This window comes from Astatotilapia calliptera, chromosome 12 (assembly GCF_900246225.1).
Source record: "Astatotilapia calliptera chromosome 12, fAstCal1.2, whole genome shotgun sequence".
NCBI lineage: Eukaryota > Metazoa > Chordata > Actinopteri > Cichliformes > Cichlidae > Astatotilapia > Astatotilapia calliptera.
In genome coordinates, this window is record NC_039313.1 from 11,285,309 (window position 1) to 11,296,935 (window position 11,627).

Here is an 11,627-nt window from a genome sequence, read left to right on the forward strand (position 1 = left end):
GTTTTTTAAGGTTTAAAACATTTGCATTCTAGAAAAATGAGCAAAGATAGTGAGAAATGCTAAGTGTCCGTTTTCTCAGCCTCAAGGAGTATTTGTTTTTGTAACTGCTTGCAGGTAATACTTTGGATTTTCACTCTTTAAAAACCTGATATCTCACCCAATGGTAGCAGGGATAAACTCTCACAACCCCATCCTGACTCCGGTAAGGATAAGCGGAAGAGAATGGGAAAAATTCTTAATGAATTAGCTTTATCAATGACTAATTAATTAGTTAACTAATTGTTTCAGCTCTGATTTCTTCAGCTTTCAGTGCACCCCGGGGTGGTCCGGTAATTAGCAACCATTAGCACTTAATCAGATCATTTTCCAGACTGCAACCTCCTCCTGTCATGCTCATTTTTTTTTTTGGTCCAGTGTCATTAAACAGGTGTAAATAATAAATTGCAGACTGCAATGATTTTTGGAATTTGTAATAATGCATTTAATATAAAATAGTACAACATAAACAGCGGGGCACCATACCAAATCTTACGACTTAGACATTTTCATTGATATAGAAAAAAAAAATTGATAATTTTGAATTTGTTTTATTAACACTTTCAAAGACTACATACTCTGAATCATGCCATGACTGGATATGAAAAAGAGCATCTCAGAAGCGGTGGGGAAGCGTTCACAACATGTTTACCACTGTGTTGCATCACTTCTTCTTTAAACAGCACTCTGTAGGTGTTTAGGCACTGAGGAGAACAACTCCTGAACTTTTGCAAGCGAAATCCTCTCCTAAAGCATATTAAATCTGCACAGAATTTGGGGTGTATATTTTTGCATTTTTTTGTTTTTTGATGAACCAGATGTTTTCAGCAGGTGACAGGTCTGACTGCAGGCAGGATAGTTTATCACTGTTGCTTTTACTGTTGTAGCATGAGCAGAATGTGGTTTGGCACTAAAATAGGAAAGACCTCGACTTCCAAAGACACTTTGTGAATACCGGCTTATGTTGCTACCCTCTCTCTCTCTCTCTCTCTCTCTCTCTCTCTCTCTCTCTCTCTCTCTCTCTCTCCCTCTCTCCCTCTCTCTCTCTCTCTCTCTCTCTCTCTCTCTCTCTCTCTCTCTCTCTCTCTCTCTCTCTCTCTCTCTATATATATATATATATGTATGTATGTATGTATGTATATATATATATATGTATGTATGTATGTATGTATATATATATATATGTATGTATGTATGTATATATATATATATATGTATGTATGTATGTATATATATATATATGTATGTATGTATGTATGTATGTATGTATGTATATATATATATATATATATATATATGTATGTATGTATGTATGTATGTATGTATGTATGTATGTATATATATATATATATATATATATATATATATATATATATATACATATATATATACATATACATACATACATACATACATACATACATATATGTATGTATATGTATATGTATATATATATGTATGTATATATATATGTATGTATATATATATGTATGTATATATATATATATATATATATATATATATATATATATATATCTCATTTGTCTTTATAGATGTCCAGATTGCTTATGCACTAATGCACCCTTATAACATTGCAGATGCTGGCTTTTCAACTGTGTGGCACATGGTCTCTCTCTCATCTTTAGCTCAAAGGATGTAGCTTCCATCCACAGAACAGTTTTCTGCTTTGCATCAGTCTCTGTGGGGTTTTTTACATTTATTATTAATAATATTAGTATTATTGTGCTATTAGAAGTTTTAACTTGGATTTGAGGATGGAGTGGCACTGACAGCAGTTTTCAGAAATGTTGCTGAACCCATGCAGTGATTTCTTTTCATTACATTACATGCCTGAGGGCCTAAACATCATGGCTACTCAGTATTAGTTTATGTCCTGGCCCCTTAATTACAGAGATTTCACAGATTCTTTAATATTATGCAAGACAGAAAAATGATGGCATTATGCTATTCCTATTTTGTTTTTAAACTATTTGCCCACATTATCTTTCACAGACTAAAAGCCCCCAGTTTTAATTCTGGAAAATTCCGAGATGCCCTTAGTCTTGTTACTGCTTTGTTGCCAATTAACCTAATTAGTTGTGAGAGGGTGTTTCTTTTTTTTTTTCTTTTTTAGCATTACACAACTTTATTTTTTCATCTGTCCCACCTCTTTCGAAATGCAATTCTAGCATGAAATCTAAAACAGTAACACATTTCAGCATATAAGCCTTCATCAGAAAGAAAACATTCATGAACAAAAGTCCATGAACACACTTAATCTTTTCCAGTGGTATTCCACCAATAAGGCCCTTCGACATATGGACTTCCACCAATAGCAAGCTTCCACTTTGAGAGTGAAAAATGCCACCTATATGACGAGTCTTCAGAATAACTTGAGGAGATGCAAGACGCCAAAAAGATACCAACAAACATTCAATCAATTCAATCCAAAGCTGCACCAGCCACATATAACCATAAATCCATCGTCAAAGGCAAATAACGGTTCTAACAATACAGTTCAGTTTATAAAATAAGAAGTAAAATCATTTAGTGGCCTGTAGTTTAGAAATCGGCAAAGCTTCCATTTGGTTAAGACTCCTTTGTCTGTTACCTCTTTGTATTGAAAGAGGAATGTGGTCAATTCCATCGGCTTGCAGTGTAGAAGGGCTACCATTATGAAAATCCAGGTGGTGCTTGGCCGTGGGGTAATTAATTTTGCTCGTCCGCTAATCTATCCTGCAACCTTGCTTTTGTTCTACCAATGTGAAAAACTTTGCAGCTGGAATACTCTCGCCTATGAGCATATATTTCTCAAAACACAATCGAATTTCATGGATTCAACATTTTAGATTTGGTCTTTTTCAAATGTTTAATTGGTTTAGACATCATTTTATTGCACTGTACTCCACATGTTTTGAAAACGAGACTGTACTGCGTGTGTTGTTTGAGGAGTGTGGGAGTGACCCTGCACATGTCTTTTAGACAGATGTATTACTACTGACATGTGACCTTTCCTAGAGCGAGCGGTTAGTGGGCTGATCCTGGAGCCCGCTTGGACTCCCGCAGCAACCTGTCTACTGTGATGATGTGAAATTTAGGCCTGCTCTACCACGAGAGATCGTACATACATTCTTGTCATTACTGTCATCACTGGGCTTGGTGGTTAATTATAGCAGTTTTTATATCAGTCGTTAATGTATTTTCAGTTTTCAAATCAGTTTATAGCGAGTGGGAGAAAAGGTTTTCACAGTACTTCTGCACTCACTTCTCCATTTACATGATTGGGTTGTTAAAGTAATCAGGAAAAGGAAATGCATTTATTTTCGTTAACAGCTTTCAGCGGCTGTCTTGAGAGAGCAGCGCTAGGTAAAATGTTTGTGCATGCATTTGACAGAGGCTGGGTGAGTGAGTGCATGCACCACTCGCTTTTTGTGATTTTCATGTCTTAACCTTAATGCCACAGTTCAGCTGTGTAGCCTTTGGATAGCTCCCAGGATTGACGGAGATTAAAGAATCACAGGATGGAGTGACCTGTCTTCACTTTGCTGAAAATCTCTCCAGAGCCTAAAACGCCTAAATTTGGTATTTACAGTGACAGGCAAAAAAAAAACCCTGAAGTGACTGAAAATGGGAATCCTTAAGACAAAGGGGAAAAAGTAAACAGACTAGGAGAGGGTGGTGGTGGGGGGTTTACACAATAGTTTGTATTGATTCAGCATACTGCAGGGGTACAGAGGCACTTAAGTAATGCCAAGCCAAAGAACAGTTGATATTGATGCTCTGTTCTTTGTTTTTCAGCTGCTGCTTTGGCTTAGTTGCAGTAACACAGTGTTACATAATTTAACATTTGTTGTAATACCTACCATTTGGTGCACAGTATGTATTACTTAATCTCTTTTCTTTTTCCTTTTTGTCTTTCTATTATTTTTCCTCTTTTTTTTAGAAATTAAAAAAGTAAGTAAATGGATAAATATACTATTAAGTCAAAAGACTAAGAAAAACTTGATAGAACAAAATGCAGATATTGGTAAATTAGTGCTGTTGTTGAAGTGGTTAAAAATGTCAGCACACAGATTGGTGAGTATGCCAGAAAAGAATCGCAGAGGCCTTAAAGGTCATCAAAAGTTCCAGTTCTTAAATTTCATCTGGTCTCATTGGCAGTTCCAAGTTTCCATTTTCTCCTCTAATATTTTGTCTTCGATCGCAGTGGTTGTCAGCCTAAACTGTGATCCATATGTGCATGTGATCTCATTTTTGTTATTCATTGTTTCCTATCAAAGTAATTTTCTGGTGACCCCTTATATTCATTTCATGACCCACTGGGAGCCTCGGTGTAAATACAGCTGATCTAATACATGGATTATCACAAATTCTATAGACATTTAGGATTCCTACTGACTTAAGTGATCCCCTAACTAAGCTTCATTACCACATTTGTGATTTAACAATTCTGATGAAACTGAATACAAATCCTCACATCATGCTCAGAATAAATGCATCCTAAATTCTCCATCCAGGGAAATGACTTTGAGTCATGTCCAGAGATTGCAAAATTAATGATATTCTCAGCAGCCTCGGGTATACTCTGTTTCTCTCAGTTAGCAATATTAGCATGTTAAAAATGTAAACTCAAATATAGAAATGGCACCATCAATTGGGAGAGGTTAGAATCAAGACTGACACTCTAGGCAAGGGGATTTAACACACTAGAAATTCCACATGGAGTGTATTTGATGGTTTGTGGCTCTTCTTGAGTCACAAATTTTTGCTCACTCTGATTGCTTTTGAATCCATTTTTATTTCACCAATATTTCAACTCCCTGTCTATTAAAAAGGACGGATGCGAGAGGCTGTTACATCTGCTGGAATCTGCTTATTTGGCATTGATGGAGGCAGGTTTAAGTGACTGTGTTTAGCATTAGAATCAGGCGCATTGCTGGAAATGGACACAAATGTCTCATCTAATATGTTTCCATGCTGCACATTTGTTTTGTAGTCAAGTAATCACTGTACTTCCAGTACAGTGATTACTTGGTAGGTTTCCTCAGAACAGCTTTTTAACTTTTTTGCATGTTGCATTTTTTTCATCTTTTCACACTGGGCAGAGAGAGAGGAAGGCTGCTCTCAAACAAAATAACTGTTTTCTAAGAAGCCAAGTGCAACATTATTCTTGCACAGTGATTAGTTGATTAGCTGTTTTGTGCTTAGTCCTTTGATGTAATAAACATAGTCTGGTGATAGTGGGATATCAAATTTCCTATAAGCTTATAATCTTCTGTATGGTTTGTAAGAGGCAGAGTTTTTGAATGGTAGTATTTAAGGTCAGCCCTGGGGGGGGGGGGGAAGAAAAGCTTCACAGGCTTTGTAGTCTAGAAGTCTAGATGTTTACAAGTAGAGCTGCCTTATTAATCAGAGCTTTCCTCTGGACACCCGTTTCACAAGCCTTCACTTTCCTTTCAATATCTGCAGCCCATCTTAAAGTAATCGAATGGGTACCTTACAAGTGCATTAGTCTTTAGGAGGACCATTTTCATCACAGTGGGTATGAAAACGCTTATCTCTCTAGACTGACGATCTAGCATTAATTAACCAGTGGATACCATACTTAATGGTCTCTGTGCAAAAATAACTATTTTACCATTGTTTTATAGATGGAGCACATAAGATAAATTCCATAAACTGGAAACTGAACTCATTTTGAAACATGTTGCTAAAGATTTCAAGATTCCTTTTGCCCTTTTAAGTCCAATTTTCCTCCTTTGTTGCAGTCATTTACTGTATCCAAGCTTCAATCAGATAAAATGAAGCTGACTCAGTCTGAGTTCCAATGTGCTCCCAAGCTTAAGGATAATGGTATGATGTGGCACTTTTACAGTCGTGCCACAGTGATAAACGTGTGTGAAAGGAGTGAAGAAGTGGGTGGTCTCCTTCTTAAGCAAAGGGTAATCTCTGTCCAACTCTCAGGAAAAAACGGTCCATGATGAATATAACATAACACGATTTCCCTAAATGTTACCATAACATAAAAATGATTGAATAATGAATCATTCTTGTTTTTTTCTGTACAGCCATTCTCCAGGTCAGGGCTGTTGTGATGGCTTTACCATACACACTGCTTTTCTGATTGCTTGCCTTTTTGCCTCCACATGTGCTGGGTTTGGATTATTATTGGTGCTGGGAATAATGAGCCAAACCTAGGTGATGGCTTGGGTTTAGGAAATATTATTATTGGCAGCAGAGGAAGCATCACGTCATCCTAATCAGAACTCTTCATGTGGGCTGCAGGTGTGACAGAGATTGTTTAAGCTGTTGCAACATCAGAATTGAAAGTTAACTTTTGCACTTTCGAAGCTTCAGTAGATACTAGTTATGAGTGGACTGTCCCAGCAACAACACCTTGAATTGTTGGAGAATTTGTTCTGTTGATGTCATCAGGTAGCTGTGGTTTTACTGAGCTCAGTGCAGCATGCACACAGAAAGCTTTTGCACCTTTATTTTAGAGTTCATGCATACATTCTGTGCAAACCACAGTCAGATGTTTTTTTGTAATATATAGGCATTATGTAGAGCTTCTGAGTAGGTGTGAATGTGGTAGTTGCATTGTCAGTAAATAGTAACGTGCCAGACATGGCAGCTGGAGGCTCATTTAATGTTATCACTGGATCGCCTGCGCTCACTTTTTTTGTTGCAGTTTACCTAGATGAAGAACATTTTCTGCAACAAAAGTGACAACCATTTCTGGGAGCCTGCAGAGCTTCAAGCGCAATGATGCCATCCCTACCTGCAGCTTGCTGTTTTTTACTGAATAGTTTCTCACACAGTATACCAGTTGCTTTTGAAAATGGATGACCCTGTTTGTGCTTTTATCCTGATCCTTAACATTTTAAAGAATAAGTGTAAAAGACTGAAGAAGTTTCCAGAGGTGCCATGTACTCAATGTTTCTGGATGTTATTGCTTATCCATCTCACTCTCTCTCTTAGGTGAAAGCCCTAACCCTGTTTGTAACCCATTATCCTCCTCTGTGTGAGCTGGAGCGGGTGTATCCTGAACATGTGTCTAACTACCACATGGCTTTCTTGCTCAATGAACCTGATATCTCTGCTGACACTGATGGTATGTACACACTGTTTTCAGTGTTTTCATTAATTTTTGGTTTCCCTGTTGCTTCGAATGATTGGAATGATTTCAACTTTGGTCATTTGCCAATGCTTGACACTTTAAGATTGTAATATATTACGTGTATATGATGTGCACTAACAGATGGAGAAGTTCAGCCAGAGTTCATTACCTTCTTATACCAGTTAACTGAAGGAGCTGCAGGGCGGAGCTATGGTCTGAACGTTGCCCGACTGGCTGACATCCCAGATCCTGTACTGCTCACTGCTGCTCACAAAGCCAGAGAGCTGGAGAAAGTGGTCGACGCTAGAAGGTACGCGTTCACATTTAACCATTTCGTAAAGGCATGATTCCACTTAAATTACACATTGAGATCAGTTTAATAGTATGAGGATCAATGTATGCTGTAGTTCTGGAGTAGATTCTAAAAGTTTTTGTTTCAGCTGAAAACCTACTTTAGAAATTAGCATGGAGAGTCAGAATGGACGCATCCCAACTTTAAAACAATGCAGTAACCTGAATTTGTTCAGCTATCAGTGGGGTGGTGAAATCCCAGAGGTACAATTCATGTAACAGATATGTGTGTGAAGGTTTACAAGAGACCAAAAACTGTGTTGACTTTTCTAATACTAACATGAACTGTGGAAATAAGCCTTTTGTTCCCAGATGATGTACACTTGTGGCACTATTTATGCCTGCTTTGATTTTTTTCAAATGATTGGCACCCCTGTAGTGTTGCTAAATAACCTTGCTTTTTCCCCATGCAGTGGTAAAGTGAGACTGCCAAGTTGAATTATGGGAATTTTAGAAACCAGTGTTTTTGGAGTGTCAGCTATGTTAAGAACTAAAAGGCAGAAAACCTGAGCTTCTGCTGCTATTTTTTTAAGTAATTTTTTTTTATGTCCTCTAACTTTGTGTGAGTGTGATACTATTTTGTTTGAGTATCCTGTAAGTCTTCCAATACATTACAAAATGCAGTCCTGTGTTTTGGAGAGTTTTATGAAAAAATAGAGCCTGGAAGCTGAAAACTAGGGTTGAAATGTGTGCCATGAAATAATAAAACTCAAGGGAGCTCTACAGACATGAAACTGAATGTTTTCTTCAGCTTCAACACTCAAATGAGCTAGATTTTATACTTGGGCTGCCACATCTCAATCAGAAAATGTACCAATATTCTTGGAAAATCAGTGCAGACTTTGTCCCCTTCATCAAGACAGGGAAACCTACAAGCAAATCCATGGCAGAATATATACAGCCAGTGCATAAATTTGAAGAAACTGGGGGAAAAAAAGCCTTAGTCACAGTTTGTCATATGTCTAGTCCTATTTTCCATTGGATAATTTTATTGGACACTTTCAGAAAGGAATTGAAAATACTGTGTTCCTTAATGCTTATGTAGAGAACTTTCTTTTAGGATCAAGATCAGAAAGATTTAGCCTACAATAGAGCAGGGCGATATGGCCAAAAATATTTATCACGATATATATTTGAAAATTTGCGATAACGATATAACCGACGATATAATTGATGCGAGACAAAATACAACTCCACAACATTACTAGCGCAAAAAGACAACCTTCCATTTATTTTCACTTAAACAAGAAGCTGGTTTTTATGTACATTAAAGCTTTATAAAAATGTAACAGTGCAAATGCAAATTCCTTGCTGAAAGTTTAACCAAAAGGCATTTCCAGTAGAAATGGGCTGACATATCCTGAGCATAACCATGTATAATATCCACTGAAGTTAAAAAGAGGTGCTTTGCAACATTAAACTGCAGTGTGCAGTACGCATTTTTCGGACCATAAGGTGCACGGGATTATAAGGCACATTAAGCGAAACAAAGCAGTCAGATAAATCAAACTTTATTAAACTCATTCTTCTTGCTTCCTCCACTTCTGTACCATTGATTCATTAATGTTGAATTCTCTGGCAGCTGCTCTATTCCCATGTTGTTGCAGTATATTAATGACTAACCTCGTATTGTGGATGGATTATCTCAGTTGTTCTCCTGACTGAAGTTTGGTCCGTTTACAGCATCCTGCCATGCGATTGCATTTGTTTCTAACCATGAAGAACCTTCACGTTAACTTTTATAAGTGGAAAAGTGTTAGTGTTCGTCCTCCAGCTTCACTGTTTATGTTATGCTAACATAGCTGTGTCGCTAGCGATCACGTAGCACATCATTATATACCAGCTAGCCCAACTTCAGTAACCCTACAAACGTCACTGCTGTTTAGTTTCCTGTCTTCATTTATGTTGGAAGTGATAGCAGAGCTGTACGTTTGATTTTTTTTCAGAAATCTCTCAGTCAGAACATGCAATATCATGCTTAGGTAACTAGCGAAACTAGCGAGCTAACTTCCGCTAGCTTCCTGCTAACTTCTAACTCCGTTAAATGTAATAACTTTTGTTTTCATGGATGCCTGGAAGTTAAACTTTATAGTTACACCTGGTAAAGCAGCAATGCTGATCGTTTTATTAAAGATGAAAGAATTTAGACAGTTTTTAACTCTTAAGTGATGCTGCAGTGTTGTTTGACCTGAAGTATACGGAGTTTAGGACCCAGATTACTCCCAGATTTAAGAGCATCTTAGTCCGACAAATACGACAATAACAACGGCCGCTTGCATGTTCTGCAAAAAAATGTGCTTTGTTGTGTATCTGACGGACAAACACCAAACCAGTTCCACATCACGGAAGTTGCACCATTTTTACAAACCAATTCTGGTTCATCTGTTTCACTCAACAATCGGCCATGTGCGTATGAAAACAAAGGCACTGCGCATGCGCGTTTTACTCATATTCTATCGCGATATTTCATTTTCCTATCGTTGCCTAACATTATACCGGTATTACCGTGAACGGTATAATATGGCCCAGCCCTAGCCTACAATCAAGTTAAAAAGTAGAAATATGACCAATTCCAAGTTTTTTCTTTATGTTTTTTGCAAGCAAATTATCAGCATATTGCACATTTTTCCAAAAGCAGTCTTCTGTCTCTGTAAATTTGTAAAACGCCACTATCCTCGCTGTGTAACAGACAGCCTGCTGGGAGCTGAGTGTTGCTTAGCTTCCTCCAAAGTAATTCTCACATTATGAAATATCACTCACACAACACCTGTCAGAGTAATCCTCCCTATATGAAATGTTTGTCCTCTGTTTGAGCGAAGCCAAACAATGCACAATAATCACGCACAGAGGAGTTTGAGGTGCAGCTTGCAGGTTAGGAATATGGATTTTATTGTACACAGCTATGTGTGAGGGAACAGTGTGTTTAGACTGTAAGCATATTGGGCAGTGTGAAGACAGGCAATGTTGTACATGCAATACTGTGTGAAACATTTAAGTCTTTGCCTCTTTCTCTTTAGAAAGAATAAGAAACTTCTCTCAGACCTTTGGAGGATCTCCGACAGATCGTCCCTCATGAAATGGCTGCAGTTAAACTCTTGACATCACCGGAACATTATTCACACCATTGTATGAAGAAAAAAGTCCTAATACCAGTGAACGGGAATACTTTGAGAAGAACAAAAGTACAAATATGCTGACCTGATGGAGTACGTGATGCTGCTCCTTTTCTAGTGTGTACGTGTGGATTTGTGGGGAAAAAAAGGATTTTAACCATCTCAGGTTCTGACAGTCATCACCTTTTCCACTGTAACTGTCAAACCTGCCTTACTTGCTGGTCTTCGACGCCATGCTGATTTAGCATTTTTTAATTCCATTCGGTTCCTGTCCATATATGGCATCCACAAAACCAATTGTACAACTTCGCTTATGATAGCAGGTTTAGTTTAGTTATGTTTATTCACGAATCAATCAAAGTTAAACTTCAAACCTGATTAATATTTTAAATAATAAATATAAAATAATTTGTGAAATGTGTCTCCTTAAAAGCTACCCACAGTCCATCAAAGAGCTTTAAAAGATCAGATAATACGCACCAAATATGTGTGTGTGTGTGTGTGTGTGTGTGTGTGTGTATATGTATGTATATATGTATGTATGTGTATATATATATATATATATATATATATATATATATATATATATATATATATATATATATAATTGTACAAGATCAATGGGACCCTAAGAGCCTTCATCAGGAACTCAATGGGGATGTGGCGTACAACACTAGAGGCCAACTCCAAGCCCATAGCACAAGTCACCATCAAGTGCAGGATCTACCAAGGAGATGCTCTGTCCCCACTGCTGTTCTGCATAGGCCTGAACCCCCTCAGTGAGATCATTAACAAGACTGGCTACGGATACCGACTACGGAACGGAGCAGTTGTCAGCCACCTCCTGTACATGGATGACATCAAGCTGTATGCCAAGAGTGAACGAGACATCGATTCACTGATCCACACTACCAGGCTATACAGCAATGACATTGGAATGTCGTTCGGACTGGAAAAGTGTAGTCGGATGGTAACAAAGAGAGGGAAGGTAGTCAGAACTGAGGGGA

The 11,627-nt window shown here is 37.7% G+C and overlaps 2 protein-coding genes across 2 annotated transcripts in view; both read left to right on the plus strand.

Moving 5' to 3' along the window:
• The window catches only part of msh3 (mutS homolog 3 (E. coli)), a 63,526-nt gene extending 52,489 nt beyond the window's left edge, over positions 1–11,037 (plus strand). The window contains exons 22-24 of the mRNA XM_026188804.1: positions 7,018–7,150; positions 7,298–7,466; positions 10,525–11,037. Of these exons, the coding sequence (XP_026044589.1) occupies positions 7,018–7,150; positions 7,298–7,466; positions 10,525–10,606 (384 nt within the window). The 3' untranslated portion in view covers positions 10,607–11,037. The remainder of the gene's footprint in view (positions 1–7,017; positions 7,151–7,297; positions 7,467–10,524) is intronic.
• rasgrf2b (Ras protein-specific guanine nucleotide-releasing factor 2b) overlaps positions 7,408–11,627 on the plus strand; it is a 51,184-nt gene continuing 46,964 nt past the window's right edge. Inside the window, exon 1 of the mRNA XM_026188803.1 lies at positions 7,408–7,466. The gene's annotated coding sequence lies outside the window, so the exon portion shown is untranslated. The remainder of the gene's footprint in view (positions 7,467–11,627) is intronic.